Source organism: Cinclus cinclus, chromosome 26 (genome assembly GCF_963662255.1).
Source record: "Cinclus cinclus chromosome 26, bCinCin1.1, whole genome shotgun sequence".
Classification (NCBI taxonomy): domain Eukaryota; kingdom Metazoa; phylum Chordata; class Aves; order Passeriformes; family Cinclidae; genus Cinclus; species Cinclus cinclus.
In genome coordinates this window covers 6266094-6291332 of record NC_085071.1, presented here as the reverse complement: position 1 = coordinate 6291332, position 25239 = coordinate 6266094, and the positions used below count along the sequence as shown (strand labels likewise).

At 47.9% G+C, this 25239-nt stretch overlaps 3 protein-coding genes across 18 annotated transcripts in view; all 3 read right to left on the bottom strand.

The window, feature by feature from the left end:
* Positions 1 to 2548, bottom strand: part of SRRM1 (serine and arginine repetitive matrix 1) — a 17050-nt gene extending 14502 nt beyond the window's left edge. For all 15 annotated transcript variants that reach the window (XM_062508922.1, XM_062508923.1, XM_062508920.1 and 12 more), the window contains exons 1-2: positions 2462 to 2548; positions 45 to 134 (exon numbers count right to left, since the gene is read on the bottom strand). In XM_062508922.1, the coding sequence (XP_062364906.1) occupies positions 45 to 134; positions 2462 to 2482 (111 nt within the window). In that variant the 5' untranslated portion in view covers positions 2483 to 2548. The remainder of the gene's footprint in view (positions 1 to 44; positions 135 to 2461) is intronic.
* A 3220-nt stretch (positions 2549 to 5768) lies between these two features.
* On the bottom strand, positions 5769 to 6780 carry NCMAP (non-compact myelin associated protein). The gene is given in 3 exon segments (XM_062509322.1): positions 5769 to 5907; positions 6347 to 6431; positions 6558 to 6780. Coding segments are annotated over 3 exon segments (447 nt in total).
* A 9807-nt stretch (positions 6781 to 16587) lies between these two features.
* RCAN3 (RCAN family member 3) lies at positions 16588 to 20497 on the bottom strand. 2 transcript variants are annotated; one of them, XM_062509013.1, is made up of 4 exons: positions 20303 to 20497; positions 18235 to 18408; positions 17582 to 17753; positions 16588 to 16796 (listed from the first exon to the last, which is right to left on the bottom strand). In XM_062509013.1, the coding sequence occupies exons 1-4, from the start codon at positions 20495 to 20497 to the stop codon at positions 16588 to 16590; spliced, it is 750 nt and encodes a 249-aa protein (XP_062364997.1). The 2 variants fall into 2 exon arrangements, with proteins under 2 accessions (XP_062364997.1, XP_062364998.1); XM_062509014.1 differs by having other exon boundaries at positions 17582 to 17747.
* Between the last annotated feature and the right edge of the window lie 4742 nt (positions 20498 to 25239).

Genomic DNA, 25239 nt, shown 5'->3' with positions numbered 1-25239 from the left:
CTTTGACTGGTAAGCTTTAATCCCTATTCCCCCATCCCACTTACCTTCTTTTCTAAGCATTCTGCAAACTTCAACTGCTTCAACAGCTTCTTCTGCTTGTTGCTGAAGCGATTGTCCTGCTCTGCACTGGTTCCCTGGAGCACAGCAAACAACAGTTTCAGCCTTCAACCACCCCCAAGGATTATTTTCCCCCATGTCTGCACAGTGCATGAGTGAAACCAATTTGTAAGGCTGGGTTTTTCTTGTCATTTATTCCAGGCAAAAGAGGCATTTCCAAGTGCTCTGAATTTTACCAAGTGTTGAGGATTTTGGGGTGAGCAGACCCCGTCCCCCACAGTGACACCTCAATCACAACCCTCCAGGCACTGCCCACAAAGTATTAGCAGCATCAAACTGCCAGGAAAAAGCTTCATTAATTCCTTTATAAAAGAAAAAAAAGTGTTCTTCCTTTGTTCAGGAACAAAAACGTCCTGTTTGCTTACAGTGACACCTCTGAAACCTTTGGGTTGTTTTCCTGAGGCAAAGCAGAGAGCAGAGGAGTACAAAGAATGCATTTTATTGATCCTGCTCTGTTAAAAGTTCACCAACTGGCTCCACTTCCATGGACAGGAGCTGTAGGTTAATTCATTATGGAAGGAAAAGGCTGGAAAATTTACTGGCAGAGATGTAAACAGAAGCAGGCAGGAATAAAGGAGATGCAGGGCTGCATCCAGACCCTGATGGGCTGCTCATGATTGAGGACAAACCCACAGCTTGGGAAGTTTATTCTGGAAACCAATGTGACTGATGGGAAGCAGGGAATTTTATACAGGTAGCTCTCAATGGAAGAACAGGGTTCAGTACAAGCAAAAATATAAACTGCCAAGGAATTAAATTATAATCAAGAAGAGAAACCCCCAAATTCCAAGTTCACTTTGGTCAGAAAGCACCTAGAACTAGAAATATAGGATTTTGTAAAGTTATCAGTTATTGAAAGGGAATAATCCACTGACATTCCCATTTGCTATTCCAGAACATGGGAATCCTAAAGTCTGACTGTGGCACAGGCACTTCCAAGGCTTAAAACTCTTTACAATATTTGCAGTCTGCTGTGTGGCTTACAAAAAACCCACAATACTTCCCAGTTCACCCAACAACTAAATGTTCTTTTGTCTTTCTAAAATTATTTCACAACCCAGAAGGGAAATTGAAAGGAAGTTTCGTGTTGGTTAACACGTGGCAAGCAGCAAAGGGAACCAAACAGGACAGAGTAAGGGGGCTATGGGAATCTGAAGATAAGACAAAAAAAGTCTGCACTGAAACTTCACAGAAATGTGAAGAACTGACAGAATTATAAATAGGAGGTTGCTTGGTATGGGGAGCCCAAATTGCTGCTCTGCTGCATTTCTGTCGTTTCACATTTGGTTCCACCTGAAGCCAGAATAAAACCAGAACACTGTTCAGAGCCTCATTTCAGTGCCGTGCTGCTTTGGTTTTTATAAAAATGCCACTTTCCACAGGCCAGTTTAAAAGAATATTAGATTTCTAATCCAGAGTTTTCAGCCCCAGTAATCCTGCTGTCAATCACAACTACCCGATTTGTAAACCTTTTAACAACTGCATTAGAACAAGTGTGGATTTCATCTGCAATTATTTTTCTCAAGTTAGCCCACGAACACAGAACTGAACCAAGGGAAGGGTTATGTGTGCTGCCATGTTTTAAAAGCATCCTAGCTCCAGGAAATTAAAATAATATGGGCTGAACAAATGAATGAATCTTGGAATTTTGATTGGTTCTCAAAATTATCACGGAAACCCCCCAAATAAAGTCATTTCAAATAATGGAGGAAAAAGCAGAAAATAAATAGACCCTAGATACGCTTCATGGTCTCTGCAGAAAATGTAGCACAGGTTGAAGGTTGATGAAAAATAAAATACCAACATATGAATACACCCCAACCTCTTTTTGCTACGAATACACTTAACAATCTGGGCAAAAAAAAAATCTCAACACAAATAAGGGCAGGATTGTTTATGCGCTTTGAACGTGGACGCTACAGGACAGCTCAAACCTCTCAGAGCCCCTCGGCCCCTTCTCCCCCCACGCAGCTCGGGGGTCGCAGCGGTGACACGATCCCGCGTGGGTCGGCACCCCCGGGGCCTAGGCGGCTCAAGGCCCCGTGCGGGGCCTGACCGGGCAGCGTAGCCCCGGGGGCGATCGCGGAGCTTCCCCCGTGCCGAGTCTAGGCCGGACACGCTCGATTTCCCCCCCCCGCTGCCGCCCGGGCCGCGCCGCCGCGGCCTCTTCCCGCCGCCATTTTCTCCGCGGCGAGGAGCCTGCGCAGGGCGGGGGCGGGGGGGCACGGCAGCGCCGCGCGGGGGAGCGCGGCTTCAGCGCGGGGCTGGAGCGAGGCCCGGCGGCGCTCCCGTGCCCCAGCGGGGTCGTCGCGCCGCCCTCAGGGCCCCCCGGGCCGGCACTTACGCGGAAGAACCCGGCGTCCATCTTGGCTCCTCCGCCTCCTCCCGGCCGCGGCGCGCGCTGCCGTCCCGGCGTGCACCGCGCGCCCCCTCAGCCGTGCCGGGGGTGGGGGGAGGAGGGATGGCGGGAGGGGCGCGAGGGGGCGGGCCGGGCCAGGCGCGCGCCGCACTGGGTCTCCCTCCGCCGCCTGCTGATTGGTGGAGGGTCGGCGCGCGCGAGGGAGCCGGGCCAATGAGAGAGCGCGGCTGCCCCGGCGCGCGCGCGGGGGTGAGTGGATGTATGAGTCACGCTCTCGCGAGATGTTGGCCCTCGCAGCTTTTGCCGATGTCGGCATCTCGCGAGATCTCAGGGGCCCTCACGGCCGCCGTTCCCTCAGGGAAGGCGGTAGGGCCGGGCAAGGGCCGTGAGGGCAAAACCGCCTCAGCCCTAAGGAGAGACCTCTCGGCAGCGACCCCTTGGCTCCTTCCCGGCTTAAGAGGGGTCCCTAGGCGGGAGGCAGGGCTCTGAGGAGGTCACAGAACCCCAGAGGAGTTGGAAGGGGCCTCTGGACATCATCCAGTCCAACCCCCTGTCCAGGCAGGGTCACCTGGAGCAGGTGACACAGGAACAGCTCCAGGTGGGTTTGGGATGTCCCCACAGAGGGAGTCTCCAGCTGTCCCAGGGCTCTGCCACCCTCATGAAAAGAAGTTCTTCCTCATGTTGAGGTGGAACTCGTTGTGGTTTAGTTTATGGCCATTGCTCCTTGTCCTGTCCCTGACCAGAGTCTGGCACCATTCTCTGACACCCCTTGGAGATATTTTATGGATTTGTGGTATCCCGTCTCTGCCGTCCCTACTCCAGCCTGACCAGGCCCAGCTCCCGCAGTCTCCCCTCATGAGAACGATGCTCCAGACCCCAAATCATCTTTGTGACCCCTGCTGGACCCCCTCCAGCAGCATCTTGTCTTTCTTGTCCTGAGGACAAGTCATGAGCTCTCCATCCTATCCCACTCAGGACAAACTGGTGTGACTGGTGTGGGTCACTGGTGTGTATGGTTCCTTCTGGGCTGAATTACAGATGCGTTTTTGGGAAATCAATTGGTTATGGGTCTCAGGAATAAAACCCACGGGAAATCATTGTATTTTATCTGCTTGGACTTGTAATGATCTGAGTTTTGCACGGCCAAACCTGGGACAGTGCTTGACTCGGCTGCTACAGCCCTGACACTGTGGATGAGGGAATTGAGTAAAATTGACAGCCAAAGCTGGAATTCCTTTATGTTTTTGCTGAGAAACGCGGATTAGAACCCGTGGGAAGGCAGGACACTAGGTGGAGCTCTGTGCTCTCTGCTGGGATAAGGAGGATGGAAATAAGGGGGGAAAGCTGAGTTTTGGGGTCAGGACGTAGCCAGCAGTGAAAAACTAAACGTTTTACTAGAGTGCCTGGATCAGTGAAATTCCAACTGAAGGATCCGACCTGATGAAGACCCCTGTAGAACTTTTAGGAGGCAAAAACCAGCCATTGATTCTTGCAAGACAGGGGCAGCTAAAGGAACATTCCCAAAATCTGTGTGTTTGGGAGTGGAACCTGGGGGCCAAATCAGGGCAGGCTGGATCAGCCTTGCTGTTAACAGGGCAGGGAGAGTGTGGGACTGTTCCTGGAAAGCTCAAATCCACAGCAAATGGCACAGAACAGGGAGTTTTGCTTCTTGAGAAAGTGGCTTTGCTTGCTCAGCATGAGATCTGGGTTTTGCTGCCAGGAGGGGCTCTGGGGCCTCCCAGGAGGTGCCAATGTGAGGCAAATTTTATTGGTGTTTGAATTTTTCAGCTGGAGCAGTGCTGGTGTGGTCACAGCAGCCAGTTCTGCTGCCAGTAATAGTAATTCTGGGAAACTGGAACTGCTTGCAGTAGTTCTGCTTATTCTGCTTGTGAACTTAGTTGGCTTGAAATGAAGCAAATGGAAAGTAAAGACAATTTGTTAGGAGGAGGTCTGGCTAGGAATGTTCAAAACCACAGCAGTAATATGGGCTTATCTTTCCTAAAAATCTTGATTTTGATCCCATTGAACTGCTCAGAGAACATCAACTCCTTTATATATATTTATATTTTTTTTTTTAAACTAGATGTGCATCTGCTATCCCTTCTGAATTATTAAATCAATCCTCCCTGCCACAAAAAATAAGGTAGAGAACCAGGACAAGAGAAATATTTACAAGGAGATTCAGAAATTTCACAGACAGCTGTCTCAATATTTGGTTTGGAATCCAAACCATGCTCCAGTTTCAGCCAAAAAGAGAACATTGCAAAGTAATTGAATTTAGTTTCTGCACAATTAAAAATTACCAGTTGGTTAAACTGACCTGCTCAAGAGGTCCAAGCTTATTGGAAAAAATATGAAATACAGAATCTCAGACAATCTGCCAGTCAGTGTCTGACAATGCTGCTCTCTGTTCCCACCCCGTGGGCTGTGAGTGTCCCTGGGAATTCCTTTGTGCCTCTGCTGCACACCCACAGCCCTCACAGTCACAAAACAACCTCACTTTGGTTGGTTTGGAGAATAAAAAACTGCTAAAAATAGTTGGGCTGCACCAGAGAACAAAGCCTTGCAGGGTGAGTGGCACACTGAGGCTGCACAGAGCCTCCCTTGCTTTATCCAAGCAGGTTTTTTCTATTTCCATGTTTTGTTTTGTTTTTGGTTTTTTTTTCAGTTAAAGAGCTCGGATTTTGTGTGAGACAAAGCATGAACCTGAATTGAGAGTGAAACCCCTCAGACACAGAGTTCCTTTGGAAATGGAGAGTTACATAGTTTATAGAAATAGCTTAAAAATACCTGAAAATGAGAAGTAACTTCTTTTTCCTCAGCCTGTACGTACATGGCATTAGAAACATGAAATATAAGTAAAAGATAAATACAATTTTGATAGCTCCTGTACTACCCATCAAATATAAAATAAACCACAAACATCTTCCATGTAACTTGTAGTAAACTCAGGACCAACCTGAGTTTGAGGCAGGTCCAGACATTTCTTCCTGTTTATCAGCAGAACAGAGAAAGTTCAAAGTCTCTAAGGAAGCAAAATTTCCACAAAACCTGGACACCTTCTCTTCTTGGTTTATGCAGACCCACAAGAGGCCTCGCTGCCATCCTGATGATTCCTAGACCTCCATCTCTTATTTCAGCCATAGGAAAAGTGTCCAGGCCTCTGGTTTTCCCTCCCAAAGAGAGAAACCAGGATTTCTGTCAATGCACAGAGAGCAGCAGCTGCTTGCTGTTCCCAGGTCCATGGGATAACCATTCCATCTCTTCTCTGGCAGGGAGGCTGTGTTCCTGATTACCTGCTCTGCAGGTGGATGTCCACAGGGATGAAGGTCACCGAGGGCTGCTGGGCCAGGCTGTGGTTGTGTCCCACAGGAGGTGGCACTGCCAGCTTGGAGCCTTTGGGTTCCAGCTCCCGCCGCACTCGCATGCGCCTGGCAAAGGTAAAATGGGGAATTGGCACCTGGGGTGGTCTCTCCTCTCCCAGGGAAAGTTTTGGGGAGATTCCCACACAACCCAGTCAAACCAAGCCAGGATTTCATCCCAAAGATAGCAAAAGTCCTCGCAGAGCATGTGAGCTCTGAGAAGTGAGGAACTGAGGTTCCCCTCTGGCAGCCTTGGTGCACACTCAGACCTTCCCTGCATCACCAGGAATCCCTAAAAAGAGCTCCCACCATGCAGCCTCCATCAGGGAGCATTTTGTGCTTCCCGTGATCCAACCACAGTGAGATTCAGTAAACTGCAATCAGCACTTCAGTGTTTAGATTCTCCTGGAAATTTTCAGTAGCAAACCCTGAAATGCTCTGTTAGCTGAGAGCAGGGACTTTGCTTCATCTTGGCTTCACTTGGTGACTACAGGACTTGGCCACATACCTGTTGTATGTTTTCAGGATGAGCAGAACCACTGTGAAAATAATAATCACCCCCACCACAATGGCAGCAATTATTGCTCCAGAACCTGGGAGAGAAGCAGGAAGGGAAGAAAAGCCATATTTACAAAGCTGTGACTGTAGTGTTTGAAGTTTGATAAGTTCAAAGTCCACTTAAAACCAAGAAAAGCCACCACCCCACTCCTTTTCCTTACTTTGATAGAGAATTTGTTCTTGAGATTTTGTGGTCACATTCACTGAGAGCTGGGTGTTATTGTTCAGTGGCGTGGCTGTCGTCATCTTGAGTTGGCTGCAGAGGGGAAAAAGAGGAGTGGATTCCTAAAATATTAACCCACATTTCACAGTGCTAATCAGGCAACTGCCCCCCAAAAGCTCAGCGCCTGCCAGGTGCAGGGTCACTCAACTGGGGTTCTTCATATTTTCATTGTGGTGGAAACCTGGCCCTGCTGAAGGAATGGAAATTGGATATTGGTACAATGGAAATCTTGGTACAGTCTTGAGCAATTTGCCTCAAAATATCCCTGGTCAGTGTTAATAGGATAAAGTAAGATATAAACAGAATAATGTATTTTAAATGCTTTGGGATTTTTTGATGATCACCTCTGGTTGAAATTCACATCACTGAGCAAGTGAGTGTGAAGGATTCTATACCCAGAATTCAGCAGTGTCTTGAGGGAAAGGAAAAACCCATCACAGATTTAAAACCTCCATTGTAAAATAGAATTTAAGGGGGCTTCATTCATCTAACATGGAGAGGAAAAACCATTTAACCCCTTCCCTTGGAGCTCCAGAAGTGCCAGGACAAACATCAGCCCCTGACCAGGGATACTGCAATGTGGCTGTGGCAGGAGGTTGTGAGTTCAGCCCAGTGTCAGCTCAGGTCTGTTATTGGAAGTGGATGAACTTCCAAGGGCACAGCTGAAAACATGCCTGTGTTTTGGTGGGTAAAACTGTGGATCTGGAAAGAGCAGCTGGGATGTTTGCTGATTTTATGAGGGTTTTCCAAGTGTCCCTGGAAACCCAAGGCATTAAAGGGCTCCTTCAGCCTGAGAGGGGTGTGAGCACCACTTCAGAGAGCTCCCTGGAAGCAGCTCAGCTCCCAGTCCCTGAGCTGACACACTGCAACTGCCCCTTGAAAAGTAAATTATCCTTCAGCACTGGATATGGAGCTGAGTTTCCCACTTCAGATGCTGCCCAGTACAACCAGGCAGGACTCTGGTGCTCCACTGGGATATTGTGTGGTGTAGTAACTTTAATTTTACATAGCACAAGATAAACAATAGCCAGAAATAATTCAGTGGAAATCAGTTAGTAATAAAAATTAATACCAATTAAAAACCTGCAGAGCAGGTCAGTGAGGAATGAGAGGGATCAGGAGGCAGCAAGAAGGGAAGTGGTTGGTGTCTGAACGGGATGCAGGATCAGAACTGCAAGGGCCACTCTTCAAATACTTCAATCCCCTCAGGTTAAAAGTTTGGTTTACTTCCTTTAATCTAAAAACCAAAGTAACTTTGCCCCAAGCCTGTAACTGGGTCATTCTCCTGTGAGTGAATGATTCCTTTGTTTAGCCAAAACCAAGTTAATTCAGCAGCATGAGCATCAGCTGAAATATTTTGTGTTTAGTCTCTGCCCAGCCCTATTGTCCAGCACAGGACTGGTTCACACACACCTTAGAGGAACCTGGGGAACACCAGGGCTCAGGGACAGCTGTTCCTGTCTCTCCACCCATCCTCCCATGTGGATGAAGGTTTTATCAGTGACAGCAGCAGCAGCTCAAAAGAGTCTTCATGAAAAGCTGAGCACATGTTCTGACTATGGGCATAATTCAGAAAAAGCCACATCCTGCTCTCACCTTGTGGCTCCTGGCCAGGGCAGTGCAAATGCCAGACCTACAGAAGCCTTTTTTCCTCCTCTGGCTACCAAAATAAAACCTCCAAATAAATAAGGCTAAATATTTTAGTATTAAGCCACGAAATATTAATCCTTCCTACCTTCCCTCTGGGTCAAACCACCTTGGGAATGAGGAGCTGTTTGTGCATGAGTCACCAGAGCCAAAGAATTTTTTTTGTCGTAGTGAAACTGCCTGTTTACAAAAGGGATTAATTTATCCAGCAGGCTGCACCAATCTGGGGTGCAGTTTGAAAACTGCATCAGGTTGGGGTTTTTCTCCTTTGGTGTAGCAAGTCAAGAGGTCCAAGGCCTGTGTCTGCAGCCAGGGTGGAAGGTGCCAGTCCTGCTCTTACCTGGAGTCCCAGCTCCATTCCTGCCCTATGAATCAGCACCTTACACCTGACCAAGCCTCTGCTGCAAGAAAGACCCCAACAAAGCGCAGAAAAATTTCCATGGGAACCTGGATTTTCAGCCTGGATCCTACTCTGTTCAGAAAACCGTTTGGAAAATCAGGAGTGCTAGATAAAAGCCATCCAGCAGGGGAGAAGAAGTGGACTTTGATACAGTAATCACAGGACATTCTTTGTCCATGACACAGGGCTGCACTTCCCCCTGTGCACACACACCTGCCTGGCTCTCAGAGCCTCTCATTCACCCTCACTGTTCACACTGCTGCTTATTTTTGCATGCCCACATTATGGAGCTGGAAATGTTTCCATAAAGTTCAGCTTTGGGCACGTTTCCATTTCAAACACCTTGGCAGATACAGGGGATGGGTTGTTGTGACAAGTGGGAACAGTGTCCCTTTTTCTAAAGCCTCTCTGCTGGATTGCAGCTCAGGGGCCCTGCTGGGCTGAGCTGGGTTTGTTTGTGAGGAGATGGGGATCAGAGCTCACCTGACAGCAGCACCTGGCAATTGCAGCAGAGGGGCCACAGGGAGCAGAGGGGTTTATTTGAGGGGTTTGTTTGAGGGCTTTTCCAGGATGGCTGGACTTGGAGAGGCAGCTCCCTGCCAGGGAAGGCAGGTGCTGGTTAGGAGAACACAGATTCAGTGCTTTCACCTGGGAAAAGGTGGGGTTTGTGTGGAGCTGGGCTGTTCCTGCCTTCACCTTCCCAGCAGCCCAGGAACACCGCCAGGGATTGAGGCAAACTGTGATTTCTGAGAGTAAAAAAAACCACAACATCCTTCAGTGAGACCTGAACGTGCCTGGGTTTACCTTGAGAGGCTGCAAAGAGAGAGGAAGGAGGAAAGAAAAGCCCAAGTTCAAAGTGGCCTGGGGCAAACAGCCCTCCCTGTGTGAGCCTGAGTGTCCCCGTGTCAGGACAGCACCTTTACATAAGCATTTTCAGCATTTTCTCAGGTTCTGACATGAGCTGCACAGGTTGAGCTGCTGGTAAAACACACATTAAAGCAGTTCATTGTCTTGCCAAGACAGAGACAGTGGCACTGCAGGCAGCTCTGGGAAGTAGCAGCACCAGCTAAAAGCCCCTCAGTAATTCTACCTGCCTGGCTTAGAGACACCAAAACCCCTCAGCTCCCACAGGTGACAAGAGGTGACAACAGGACCCCCAAAAGGAACACCCTCATTTCTAAAGCCATGCCTGGGAACGTGAACTTGGTAGACTTTTGTCGCTGACTTGCCCAGGAAAAGTGTCTAAACCACACTGTGAACTGCACATTGCCCAATTCTGACTTTTTTTTTTTCCTGCCTTAAAATTCTGGGCCACACACACTTCTCCCCCTCTGTGAATGCAGTTATTCATGGGAACGACAGGAGCTCCACCACGTTCAGATCCTAAAACCACTCCAGACCCTTCAGGGATATGCAGGATATGGAAGAAAACAAGCCAGAGGTATTTTCCCCCTGGTTCCAGGCCAGGATCTAAGGCACTCTGGGATCAGGACACTTGGGAAATATCCAACAGAACCAGGATTTGAAGTTAAAATGGAAAAAAGCCCCAAGCACCACCACAGTGCTGGAGCTTGCCTATGTCAACTTGTTGAGTGTCTGAGGCACCTTCCCCTCTGCAGACACACACAGCAGCTGACACCTCACGCTTGCAGCCTGTTCTCCACCAGAACCCCCTGGCAAACCCTCAGCGCCCCGGTCTGGCACCCACAGAGGGACAATAACTCTGTCAGACCCTGCAGTCTCTGCTCTGCCTTTGTCTCCTGGTTTGTAATCACTAAATCAACCCCTCCTGCCCACCCAGCACAATGCATCCCATCAGTGAAAGCTGTTTACAAAAAGCTACGCTTCCTTTAGCAAAGATTTCCTGGGGCATTAGATACATTAATTACCAGGAAAAAACAGAAATCACCATTCAGACCTGTCAGCAGCAGCAGTGTGTTCCCAAATAATGCAAGCAGTGTAGTTTTGTTCTGTGCTGGAGACGCTCAGTGAACTGTAACACAATGCTCTTGAGCTTTCGAGTTCTTTTCCTGTTAAATATTACACTGCCTGCTCTTTCCAGCACACTGCTCGACAAATTGGAAAAAAAAAAATAATAATGAAAAAATAATTTAAAAAAACCACCACCAAACCCATATTTATAGTGCCGGGCTTGAATAAGTCAGGACAAGCGATTCGGCGTCCCCAGTGATGAAAGGAAACCGCCGGCGATGCAATGAGCTTTCAACAGGCTTCTCTCAGTCCGGGGAGGAGACCGCGCCAGCCCCAGTTCCAGTCCCAGTCCCAGTCCCAGTCCCAGTCCCAGTCCCGTCCCTTACGGGCTCCAGTTAATGGAACAACCGCTCAAGCACCAGTTGAACAGAAAAACGTGCGAGGACATCTGTACTCTGTTTCTTTCTGGTTTAGAAGTACCGATACCAAGCTCGCGTTTCCCGTGGTAAATCCACACACTCCCGGAGGAACCGCGCTGCCAACGTCGCGTGCACCGGCGGAGAGGAACAGAGCTCTGGGGGAGAAAGGAACAGCTTTAGGGCAGAAAGGAGCAGAGATTTGGGGCAAAAAGTAACAGTTTTAGAGCAGAAAGGACTGAGCTTTAGGGCAGAAAGGTTACAATTATCCCCATTCAAGAGCGGTTCCTGCGCTCGGCGCTACTCACGGAGGATGCTGCGGGCTCGGGGCTCCGGTTCCCTGCGCCCGTCGGGGCTGCGGGGCTGCCCCCACCGCCGCTGCCGCTGCCGCCCCTTCCCTAGCCCCGAGCCGTCGATCCCATCCCAGCCCAGCCCAGCCCCGCCGGTGCTGCGGGGAGCCCGGTGCCGGTGCGGCCGGAGCCCCGGCACAGCTCCGCAGCCGCAGGTGCCTCCCCGGGGCCGCCCAGCCCGGCCCGGCCCCCGGCGCCGCCTCCCCGGAGCCGTGCGCGGCTGCGGGAGAGCTCGACCCCGCCGGGCAGTGGCTGGGGGGATGGAGGAGGCTGGGATAGCCCCCGGTCTCACAGCGGGAGTTCCCGAGCTTTGGGAACAGCCCGGGTTCCTGCGGCTCTTGGATGCCCGAAGGTCTCCCAGGCACTTCGCGAGAAGGATCCCAAGCACATCCAGCCCAGAGACGGAACGAGTGGTTTTGTGTCAGTGGAATCAAAAGGGTCAAACTGGAAAGGAATCCTCGCCTTTAACCTGTACTTCGTTGGCTTTATCCTGCAGAGAAGTGGGACCACAGTCCCTGTCTGGATTTTTCCTGCGAACATCACACTTTAAAAAGGGATCTGTCCCCTGCCTGGACCTGATGCTGCTCCCATGGGAAACCAGAAAAACACAGGAACAAGCCACAGCCTTCATTTAGGCTGCATTTGTGGTTTAGGGTTGCCAAGCTGCTGTGCAGGAGATGTTTCCCCCATTCTCCATTTCAGCTGTACCCACTTCCATTATAGTGCAACCTGAAACAGGATAAAACCTGCTCCTTACAGAATCCTGCCTCCACGTGGAAGGCAGCAACAGGGGGATCCTGGTGTTCCATAAACATTTGCAGTGGATTTCTTGGAAGATAAGAGTCCAGTTAAGCTGAAAAATGAGGTCCTTCCTTACCTTGCAGCTCTTCCTTTCTTCCTCCAGAAACATTTGTGCCCCTAACAGAGCTCATGCTTCACTTTGGTGTCGACCATGGGCTGGTTTCCAGACTGAACCCACAGAACACAACCACAGAGGCTTTTTCACCAGAAAGCAGAGTTTCCAGAGCCAGTTTTTAAGCAATTTTTTTTTTTTTGTACAGCTACAAAGACCCACATTAGTCACTTCCAGCTCAATCCCACTGAAACCCATGAAGTTCTTTTAAACCCCAGACTGAAATCCCAGCAGGGATTACTCACCAAATATCTTCCCAGGGGAATAAATTTCACTTGATTGGTTTCCTTACAATGACTGTCCCATCCTGCAAGAACAAGCAGGAGCACGAGGCTCTCCTGGGAACAGGAGTGGTTTTCCAGCAATAAACCTTCCCTGGGCTGGCTCTCTGGAGAGCAGAAGGGGCTTCTTTCAACAGTCAGCAGCCAGAACTGGGAAGAGGTATGAATGTAAGTTAATAAAATTAATTAATAACTCAATTTAAGTAGTACAGGAAGGGAGGCACCAGCCCCTGCGACTGTCAGGCAGCCCAAGTAAAAGCAAATTTCAGTTCCCAAAGCCTCTGTGACAGCAGAGAGGGAGGGTGGGACTTTCCCAGCCATTTGTCCCTCACCAGGTCGTAAATTTGTAGCCCTTTATTATGAGCTGGAGCCACACACCAGGTTTACAGACTGTTAAATGTATAAATACATTTGTAGAATGTATAAATAAATGTTTATACACTGTTACTGTAAAGCTCTGCTGCCAACAGCAGTGACCCAGTTTGCACCAACCCTGAGCTCATCCCATCAAAGGGGGACCAGAGGAGACTTTAGGATGCTCCAGAAAAATCCTGATGAGTCAATGGACATCAGAGGACAACACAGAACTCTGAAGTAACTCCAGGCTCAGTACAGCATTCCCAACCCCTGGAAGTGACACCTTACAGCCTTACAAGGTGTGGGGTCTCACTGAATTTGCCATGGAGCAGGTTTTGACTGCTGCTGCAGCAGCAGCTCAGCTCCCAGCTCTGCTGGTTAATCTGCAGTGTGCCTGCACCTGGAGTGTCTCAGGGAGAACAAAATAAGGGAACAGATATCACAGCAGATATCAAGACCAACTAAAAATTCATTATGATTGAGTTTGGAACTCAGTGATCTCCATGCACCCTCAGCCTCAGAAATAATTACCAGAACCCCCTGAGGGATGAAGGGAGCTGAGGTGACCTGAGCCAGCAGGAGAGCACAGCTCAGCCTGGCTGCCCTCCCAGTCCCTGCTCCTGTGATCCCAGCACAGAGCCACAGAGGACAGGACTTGGTTGTTTTATGTAAGAGCAAACCAGACTGCCAGAATGCACAATGTCCTTCCCACTGCCTCACCCCAGTCCTGCTGATGCTTGGAATATGTTCCCTTCACTGGGGGAATCAGACATTCTCTCTACAAGCCTGAGCATGCCAAAGTATTAGAGTACAGAGACCTGGTTCAGAGCAGGATTTTAACACATTAGGTAACATCTAAAATAAGGTGTTTTCTACTTTCTAGGCCCTGCTCTTGTTTTATGGAGAAATCAGACCCTGTGAACCTTCCCTGGAGCTATGAGTGATGGCAGGGAGAGCCCTGTGTCCCACTCACTCACTCTCAGGATCAATACCTGCAGGAGGAGAAGTCTTTTATCTTGCTCTGCATTTTCTCCAAGGAGATGAAGCCTGGCTGGGGTCTCTTTCCTCACCAGGAATCTCTCCTAGCAAGTTTTACACTGAGAGTGGAGCAAATAGACAAAACCCAGTAAGATTCACAAACCAGCCTTCTGTTCTGGGCTCAAAAATATCCCTAATCCAAACCCAGACAAAAATGGGAATTAAACCTGTCAGGGAATAAATGAAGCAATTGGAATTTTATGCACAGGGTCATTCCAGGGGAAGCAGTTCTGTGACAAGGCAGAATGAGGAGCTGCAATCACAGGTTCTCAGTTATTATAAAACCAAAGTACTCCCATAACTCCAGAACACAAAGAAACATCACATGTTTCAGCTGCTGCTCAAGGAGAACATTTTAAAGGAATTTAGGGTATTTATTTATACAAAGTGCAAGCTCAGAAAGGGCTCAGTTGGTGTCTCTGTGCAAGCTTGCTGCTAAAACCAGATCTTCCTAGCAGGTCAGTGATTAGGAGAAAAGGGTTCTGGTGAGGGCACTGAATCATGGTGTGGAGGGAATGCAGCAAACTCCAGCCTCAGTTGCCAAGGCAGGCTGTCATCCTGCAGTGGAGCAGAATCACTTCTGACAGTCAACAGCTGCTTCATTAAAGCTTTGAAGCCTCTGTTTGGCTCCTCCTTCCCACCCAGAGTGGTCCCTGCAAGGATCCCAAATCCCTCCTGTGGTTCCTGGTACCCCCAGCTCTGAGGCTCACGGAGTCCCCATCCCATCTGCCCATAAGAACATTCAAGCACACACCACCATTCAAAATCTCAATATCCACCTGGTCCAGCATGGAACACAGTTCAAATCCCAAGTGTGAATGGCACTGCATTGTTTTATTTGAAGTGTCTTTACACAATGGAAAGTGCTGGAATGTTGTTCCACATTTTACACATTTATACATCAACATCACGCTTGATTCTCCTTATAAAACTGTTTCTGGAGGTTTTCCACTTACTCCTACTTACAGCAACTTCTACACTGGGGTAGAAAAGAAATAATTTACAAAATAGAAACACCACAGAGAATCCAACCTGGACTTCTGGAATTTCAAACATCCACAAGCCTGCTGGATAACACAGGTTTTTGTTGGGCTTTTAATTCCATGGAACAGTGAGACAGTGAAGCTGGGCTTGGAGTGATTTTAATACCTGAAGAGATACATAAATACTACACCTGTGATAGATGGACAAACCCCATTTCCCTGCCTTTTTACTGTCCTATTCCTGCCTCTGGAGCAAGGATCTGCCTGCAGGATCCCCATTTGAAGCTGGTGGCAGGAGGGATCCTGAGCAGGCACAACATGGAGTTGAAAACCTCCACATCCATGAGAATCCCTGCCCATTCCTTATCCCCCTGCTGTCAGTCAGGTGAGAACACTTGTGGAAGTTCAAGAAGCACATCAGGTACAACTGAAACACACTGAAATGAACCTGAAAAATCTGAATTTCAGAATGAATCTACACAGGAACATCAGCAGCCTGGTTTGTTCACAAATCATTTTATCTTTTTAAATAGAAAAAAAGAATCTGTCTAGACTAAAAAAGTTTGGCTATAAAATAGCATAAAAGCACAGGAGCAGGTGTTGTTATACCAAGGCGTTTTCCTCCTACTAAAACACTTAACACAAGATCACAAAATCAAAGATCTGTATTCTAAAAGATGCATCCTGGTCTCAGAAGCAGCAGGTGCTCTGTCACACACACAGGAGGCCACACAGAACAAGTCCTCAAGAAAAACAGTAAACAAGGGCTAAAACTGCATAAAAACTGGCTAAGCCAGGCAACTGATTGTCTTTGAAAATACAAAACAGACTGGAGAAGTTAACAATTAACCCTTGGATGTTTTAGCTCCTGTCAGGACCTAACAGTCACTGGATTTATTCAGATGTGGAGGCTGTCCCAAGGACTGGAGAGGAATAAACATCCCCAGATTGTCAGAGAGGATCAGACACAACCCACTCAACAGCTGGATCCGTGTTTCACTCCATCACTGTAATTAACTCCTAATTAGGTGCCAGTGCACCACCACAGACAGCAGAGCAGGAGTGTTGGTGATAGACTCTCGGGTTCTTCCTCTGGTGTTCTCCCTGCAGTCCCAACCCCCCTGATTCAGCTCCTCTGTGTATTTGTGCCTCCTGTCAGACTACAAACACACACCTGGGATTTCTGAGAGAAGCAAAGGTTAACCCTCACCTCAGCTGGCAAGGAATCTGAGCACAGACAGTGCATTTCACTTGTGTTTAACACTACATTAACTGGAAGCTGTTGGACACCTCAGCTTTGAGCTGCTGTACAAGGAACTTGCTGGAACCCACTCGTGACAGGAGGAGATTATTTCAGCACGGGGAACACCACACTGTATAACAGAGAGCAAAGGGCGACACCTTAAAAAACCAAAACACAGCCAGACTCCCTAATTGTCACTATTTCAAGTCAGGTGGATTTGCTACACTCGGGGGAGCGGTGGGGACTAGTCCCTAAAATTAAAGTGCTTTTCAGAGCATTGGCATCCAAAATCTTGAACATGAGAGACAACTACAAGTCAGATCTGTTGTGACCTAGAGCAGCAGCACAGACAGCAACACATGGACTGGCCGGGTGCCTGGTGTCGGTACCACGTGGAGCAGCTCAGCTCTAACAGGGCATTGTCCCTCCCACCTCCAGGGCACACTCGAAGGCTTTGGAGTCACTCAGGATGGTTGGGGGCGGGTCTGGGCGCCGCGTCTGGAGGATCTTCCGTCTGGGGTTCTTGATCTCCTCCTCCTCCTCCGTCTCACTCTCACACACGTGCACAACCACGCTGGGAGTGCAGTCTGTCCCTGCGTGCAGCTCGTACTTCTCCCCTGAGAGCAGCCAACAAAAGGCACGTTAAAAACACCCCTGAGGAAAAGCATTTAGCTCAAAAAACCCTTCATAACTTCAACAACACAAGCAAATAATTATTAATTCCCATCCCATCTGTATTGTGCTCAACCTCACTCTTCACCAAACCTCTGAAATGCCCTAAAACAGTCCCTGTAGCAGTTAGAGCACACTCTGAATACAATCAATCATTTAATTGACGTTTAGAGGAAGGGAGGGATGTAAAAAGCTCCCAGGAATACATCAGAACACAAGCAGCAAACACATTTCTAAGTGACATCATCTGTGCTGTATATTTCTGTGACATTTGTAAATTAAAAGCTACAAAAGCATTTGAGCACATCAAGCCTCCCCATTTCCTGCTTTTTACAGAAAGCAAACACCACATTTCCCAGGAAGGCTTAGAGAGAAGTTGATGATTAAACCCAAAAATTCCATATTGGTATCCAGACATCCTCAACAGCCAGAGCTGCTCATCTGCAAGAGACTGAACTTCTCATTTCTCTGATTGTTTGTTCCTTAATCCCGAGGCTCTGACGAAATTCAGTATATGGGTGTGATGGAGCCACTCCCTCACAGTCCAGTCCTGTGCTACACTTTCAATCAATTAAATAATTAAGTAAAGAAAGGAAGCATTTAATTCAAGTAAGAAACATCACATAAAAGAGACTCAGTTTATTCTCACAGAAAAGGACAAGTAGGTCAACTCCCTCAATAACCACTTTTGAAGGGAAGTACAAAAACAAAAGCAGGTGAAAATCCCTACCTGGCCCCAGCTTGGAGACAGCACAGAGCAGGTCATAATTGATCAGGGGAGTTGCATCTTCACTCTGCTTCCACCCCACTGGGGGAGAGGCAGGGGGGGAAATCAGGAACTGCTTCACAGGTTGTGGAGGAAGGAGGTAGGACTTGTCCCCAATTTCACTGGACACCTGCACCTGCAGGCAAAGCCAGGAGACAGCCAGCACAAATATTAATTCCCCTTTTATTAGCTTTATTTCCCCACTAATGCACATCCACGCCCTGCACTTAATTCAGCCTAACTTTAAAAAAAAAAAAAAAAAAAACAAATTCAGCTCTTGGTACAGCACCTCAGGGAACTGCTGCAGCTTAGAACCTGTGCAGGGGCTGCTGTGGGACCTGTGCCAGTGCAACAGGGACAAAACACCTCTTAGAGAATTGGGGATCCACCTCTTTTGTTTCAGCCCCTCTGTGTGTCTGGGAGAAGGTGCTTTGGTCACTGCACAGAGACTGTCCCAACCAATCTCGGCTCGAGATGAAAACCATAACTGTGCCCTAAAATTTTGGCACAGCTCGGTGTAGAGGTGATTTCAGACATTTACCCCACATGAAGCTCATGGGCAAAGGAGGAATAAAGAAAGAAGGACAGAGGTACAAGATCTCCCTGTCCCACTGTACCTGTGCAAAGTAAAGCTTCAGCTTCTTCCCACTGAACTCGGTCTCGTGCAGCTCTATCCGAGCTCGTGCTGCTGCCTCGGGGTTGCTGAAGTTTATCCTCACCCTCCTGAAGCTTTTGAACAGCTGGAACGTCACCTGCTCATCATAGACTGTGAAAAGTGCTTCAAACCTTTCCTGGAGACAAGCACAAACATCCTCCAGATGCTAAATGTGAAAAGATCATTTCCTTTACTCTGCTCTCCCAAATCGCATCCATTTCCTGAATCACCTCGGCCTGCACATTCCACACCTCCCTCCCTGCTTGTAAATCCACACTCAGGGCAGCACAGCTTTGGCTCACTGGGTACATCTGAATTCCGAGAGCAAACCGATGTGAATGAGCCCGAAAACTCTGCGTACACAAAGTGCCACCTAGTGAGAGCTGCTCAGAGGTGCAGGTCTCCAAAAATACTGGTACTTGCACACAATTTTCATCAAGGATCTACAAAAATACTCTGCAAATCAGTAATTTCTGCATCAGATAAACCAAAGTATTGATTATGTAAGGAAAATGTCAAAATTATCAGCATGAGTGAGATAATTAATACAAGATTTTTGTCCCTTCCACAGTAAATACAAAACCAAAAAAAATGAAAAAAATATCTATGGTTTATTGAACATTAAATCTCATCCTCAGGTTCTTTAAAGACTGGTAATTGCATCGTCATGAAAATCAATTTAATGGTTCTGAAATCCAATTAATATTTTTCAATTATGAAATTAAATTAATTTACCAGCTCTCTGATCCATAAGAGACCTCATTTACAATTTTTTTTCCCCATGTGCAAATGCAGCAGGAAATCTCCTGGCATGCATTTTCATCCACTGTAAAAAGTCAGATTTAAATCCCTGGATGAGAAGTCTGCAAGAAATATCTCTGCAGTTTTATTTACTAAGTTTTGATAATATTCTGTTATTCAGAGATCTACATAAGCCAATAGGCAGAAGAGGAATCCTCAATGAAAAACTCCTTCCAGGGACCACAGTTAATTTGCCTGACTCTAATCTCTCCCAGAAATCCTGGTAATGCCTTTCCTCATTATAAAAACAATGACAGGCTCAGTTGAAACAGCACTGAAGAAGCTCTTCAGATGATGCCCATGTTGGCTTTAACACAAATAATGCTTTTTGCCCCATTTTCTCCAACCCACACAACATCAGGGTCTTTATTAAACCACAAAACCTCTGCGCAAAGGCCAAATTTTGTACCTGACAAACACAGAGCTGCAGTTGAGTGCCTCAACCCTGCAGCTGAGAAGGGTGAGGATGTTCAGTCCTGCCATTGCCCTCACAAAGGGAATATCTGAGAATGAAACAAGATGTACTTTTACCCTGTCTGCATTTCTCACCTTCTGCTCTTTGAACTAAACTGGATAAAACACTTTCAGGTGCAATGTGAAAGGCCAAATTCTTTAATGAGTTAAAACCAAAAGGCTGCCACATCTCCCTGGACACACCAGGGATGCAAGGACAATGTGGGAATTCTTTCATGTAATGGAACTCGTTATTCCTGATGCTCTTGGAAGCAAAGGGAATTAAGATTTGACTGGATAAAATGCTAACAGGGCAGATAAAATTTACTTTATTACAAGCTCTTCATTAGCCACTCTCAAGGTGTTCAAGTCAGAGCACACATCCTGCAAATTTGTATCTCTCTTTTAATAAAATCCTTGCCTTGAAATAAAACATTTACATTGGCAGATTTATTTTTTTATCAATTTAATAATTGGGGTTTTTTTATATTTCAGATTTTATTTAAATCTGCCTTTGAATTTTGTATCATGATGTAAGGACAAAGAGGAAAAAAATAATAATCAGAAGAGCTTTCCATAGGAGCAGCATCATTCCCTGTTAACAGTTTCCAAGGCCAGAAAAGTGTGGTATTATCTGCCTTGGGTAACTGCTCTGAGCTTACCAGGAAATACCCGGAGTTGGGTTTTTCCCTCAATTATAATGTGCATTAATACACTGAAAATCCAGACAAAAACGTTCAGTGGAACACTGAGAACACCTCACACTCCTCCCTTACCTTCTCCTCCTGTACCTCGAACACGGCCTCGTGAACACTGCAAGCAAAGAGTGAGGTAGGCAGGTCACTTAAATCCATCATCTCTTCCAAATCCTCTTCATTTTCTCCAAAGATCATCTGCTCCTCCTCCTCCTGGTCGCTGCAGTACAGGTCTGACTGGCTGTCAGTCCAGGACTTGATGGAATCCCTGAGCATCCTTCCCCCCCAGCAGCTCCTGCTCAGGTGCCAGCGTCCAGCAGGGCCCTGCCAGCCAAAAACCCAAAACCAAACGTGAGGACATCACATCTTCCTGCTCCCACTGCTACAGGCAAATCATTTCACCAGGAAGAACAGGAATCAACACGGGATTTGTTCTGTCCCCCACAGATCAGCAGCACCACGTTTCCCCTGCTGAGGATGGAGGGAGGACTCTACTGTTCCATCAAGAGGAAGACAAAGTCACCCCGTGAAGAAACTGCAATTTCTCCTCCCTTTACTCTGACAGGAATCCAAAATGACAGCACTGTTCTAGAAGCTTCTCTCCATGACACACTTTACTGTGAGCAACAATTTCTTGTTTAATAATTAAAACCATTTCCTGGCTAATCAGAGCAGTCCTCTGGTATCTGAAAAAATAACTTTATTTCATCAATGAGAGGACATGGACAAAGTTCAGTCATCTCTCCAAAGCCTCTGCAAGCCAACCAAAATCTAAAATCTCCTGATGTAAGGAAATGTCCTTCTGCACCTTTCCTACAGGTGAGAATACCTACAGACATGAGCAGACATATCAAAGAAGACAAAAAATGCAAAGAAGCAAGAAACTAAATAAAAAAACATCACACAGGAGAGTATTTTTTATACAACAGAAAAGATTTTACAGGAGTGGACCTTCTGCCACCCATCCTTGTAAAACTCCTGAGGTTATCACACTGCTGTGTGCTGAGAGAAAAACAGGTAACTGCACCAGATCTGAGTTTGGAAAGAGTGATGATTTGTGACACATTAAAAAAGGGTAGTAAATGTATAATGTTTCATTAGCAAGGATCTCATTTGAAGACTTGCCTAATGAGGGGGGGATTAACTGGGTTAATGGCAGGGACTGCCCCAGTCACGCCATCCCAAACCCATGCACACACCTGGAGATCTCAGTTCTGCTGCCCAGCACAGCAGGGAGGATGGAAATTTGGGAAAACAGGCAGCTGGTGGAAACCTCAGTTCTTGTGCTTGCTGATTCATGCAAGGAGGGAAGAGAAGAGGAACACAAATTTGTCAAAATGGTAAAAACAAAAGGCACCATCTGGGTCTGAGGAGATCTGAGCTCATCCAAACACCACCAGGACAGACACCCACACCCAGCCAAGCCCTGGTGGACTGAGAGCAACATTCCAGCCTGGCCTGGGTTGGATCCCACATTCCTGAGCATTCCCGAGGGATCAAAGCACCCAGCCCACAAACACTGCTCCCAACAGCTGCTCTTCTGACAGCCCAAAAACAGGGAGACCCCCAGCAAGGAGACAGCAACACTGGCAGGAAAAAAAGAAAAGGGGTTTGGAAAGTAAACTCAAATTCTGAATGAATGGTGACTCAAACATGGAGTGAGGAACTCACAGAGCAACTCCAGATCTGGTCAAGGTGAGGCTGTCTGAGCCTCACTGCAGAACAAAGTGAGGGCAGCAACGACATTAAACCAAACCCCAGTGTGACAGCTAAGCACAGAGTGCTTCTGCAGAGAGCACTGGGCTACAGAAGCTACTGAAAATTTCTGGTATTTCTTTCTTTTTTAAATTAAGATTTCATCATAGTTCAGTTCTTTGAAATCATAAGCCTATGGGGTTAGTTCTATTTTTTTTCCCTCAGATAACTAATTTTTCATTATTCACTCCAATCAATTCAAAACATCTGATTACTGAGCAAAGCAAAAATCTCCAGCAGCCCCCTGACATCAGGGTGAGGCAGGCAAGACTCATGTATGAATATTAATTAAGAAGTACAGTGATAAACAGTGTTGTGAAAAGTGTTATTTGAACAGATTGGGTAGAACTATTTATTATGCAATTATTAGAAAGCATCAAAATCAAAAAAAACAAACCAGAAAATCCAAACTTGTCAGGTACAGGAATGTCATTATCAGTGCAACAGTCAAACTGCTCTGCTTCAGGAAAAAGGGAATTTCTTCACTTACCTCCTTGGAATGGTGAGACATCCCTATTTATAAATTGTCTGATATGAATGGAGATATACAAATCTAAGTTATTTATTACCATCAGCTTATACTTATCATAGTATTAACAGCAATAAAATTAGTAAGTGATTTCATTGCAATACTCATTAGCAAACTATTAATCACTCTCTTCCTCACAGATTTCAGATTAAACAGCACAAATAAAGGATCCCAAGAATTAAAGCCACTGGGATCAGACCTTTCACTAAGTCCTTTCTTCTGAGCATTAACACCTGCACATCATTCAAATACCAGCTGACAGGGAAACGCTTATAAACAAATTCCCCAACTTCACAGAAGGCTAAACATTATCTGAAATTAAAGCAAAGCAGCTTCTGCCACGGGCAGCTGTAGCTCTTCACCAGCACAGGCAGCACCGGGGAGTTTTCCTTGGCAGCTCGTTCACAGTCTCATCCCACTGCCCAAGGAATGTCAGGACTGGCAATTTCCACAGGAACAGTTCAATCCGCTCCGATAGGGAGCAAACAGGACTGGAATCCTCCCCGGCAGGGAGGGCAGGCCCTGGCACAGGGTGCCCATGGAAGCTGGGGCTGCCCCTGGATCCCTGGCAGTGCCCAAGGCCAGGCTGGACACCGGGGCTGGAGCAGCCCGGGACAGAGGGAGGTGTCCCTGCCGTGGCAGGGGTGGCACCGCGTGGGATTTAAACCTTCTCACCCAAATAACTTCACCATTCCAAACCCTGGGGCTGTTCCCGCAGACCCCACGGAGCTGCCCTGGCTCACCGCTGCGGGACAAACCCGGGGCGGGGGCCGGAGTCTTGGCTGCGGATGATATTCTTTAATTCAAAACCCCAAACGCTTGCGGGGACGAAAACAACTTCCCCACCCGCACCCACGGCCCGGCCCGGGGGCGGCTCCGGCGGAGCCGCGTCTCAGCTCACCTGCGGACGGCTCTGCCTGAGGGGCGGCGGGAGCGCGCGGCGTCCGTGAGGGGCGGCGGGAGCGCGCGGCGTCCGTGAGGGGCGGCGGGAGCGCGCGGCGCCCGCGGGTCCCGGGGCGGGGCGGCGGCGGGAACGCGGCTGCGCGCGCGTCCGCCCCCCTCACGGGAGCTGAGGGAGCGTGTGAGGGGGGTCCGTGACCCGGATGGAGGGATGGAGGGATGGAAGGACGGAGGGAGGGAGGGAGACGGAGCGGGGAGGGAGAAAGGCCGGGGCTCTGCGCATGCCCTGGCCCCGCTGAGGGGCCGCCAGGTCCCGGCGCCGCCGCCTCCTCCTCCGGGGCTTTTCAGGCGCCCCAAAAGCGATCGGGGCGGTGTTTGTATGGCACTGATCCAGCCCTGGAGAGGCGGCGGGAGCCGCAGGGTCCCTGTGGGAACGGCTGAGCTTAGAGCCGTGAGAATTTATTTTAAAATGCTGCAAATCTCCCTCGGAGCAGCTTCGGGACGAGGGGTTGGCGGCTGCTGTGGAGGAAGGAGCTGCCCAGAGCAGCTGTGGCTGCCCCTGCATCCCTGGCAGTGCCCAGTTCCAGGTCGGACATTGGGGCCGGAGCAGCTTGGGGCAGCGGGAGGTGTCCCTGCCATGGCAGGGCTGGCACTGGGTGGGATTTGAGGTCCCTTCCCACCCAAACGAGTCTGGGATTCCGTGATTCCTGCGCTGGCATTAATCGGGATGGCTCTGCCATCAGCCTCGGCCAGCTGCCAGCTGGGAACAGTGACAGTTTGTGTCCTCGGAGTAAATCACAGCTTAATCCAGCCATGAGATGACTTCAGACAGCCATCATCTGAGCTGGAGGATCCATCAGTACCTGTGCACATTTACCTCTAAAGAAAGCACAAACCTACATCCTATCTTTGGTTTTTCACAAAAAAAAAAAAAAAAAAAAAAAAAAAAAAAAAAAAAAACCCCAAAAAAAGCCATACAAAACTATTGAATTTCGGTGACACAAATATTGAGTCCAACAGCTTTCGCCTCACTTGGAAAGACAGAAGTCAGCGTGGGTTTGTGATATAAGTAGTGACATTCTGTGGCTGAAATATTTTCTTTTAAATTTCAGAAACAGAGAGAGATGTTGAACTGGGCTTCTCTACCAGGTGATTTGTCTATCTTTCCCTTGTAAGAAAAAAGCCCAGCAGATCTCACTTTAGAAAGGTAAGATCAGTCTCCTCTGTCCCGGTAAGAGGGAGTCTGTGGCGTAGATGCAGTGCAAAATCAGGTGGTTAATGAATTACTCTCCATCCTCAGCCCTCCCTTGCTGCAGTCTCTTGCTTTATCGATTCAATATCACATTTTCCTTCCTGGCCAGCAATATATTCTGCTTTAATACCACTAACTCCAACATTTGTGTCCGCTTCAGGGGCATTTAAAATACTCTGTCTTCTGCAATAACACCTCGGTTGTAGCACTGCTGTAACACTTCTGACATCAATGGCACTTTTTTGTATCTGCACTTAAACACTTGTAATACAGCCCACAAACCCTTGAATGGTGGATGTTAACAAACTACTACCACATTTATCACAAAGGCTGGCGATCAAAATCTAGGGATTCACTGAAGTGCAGCTCCAACACCGAGGCTGCCCTTGGGCTGTTTGTCTTTTCTCCCTTTGTGGTTTGGGACCCCAAGAGATACTTTTAATTAAAAGTATCCTGAGGGTTACCCTCTGCTTCTCCCCATGGACTGTAAACCCATCTGCTAAGTGTTAATTAGGTTGGCAAGCAGTCGATTAAGCTAAATTGCCACTTTTCTGTCTCTTACTGCAGTCCTGTATCCCAGAC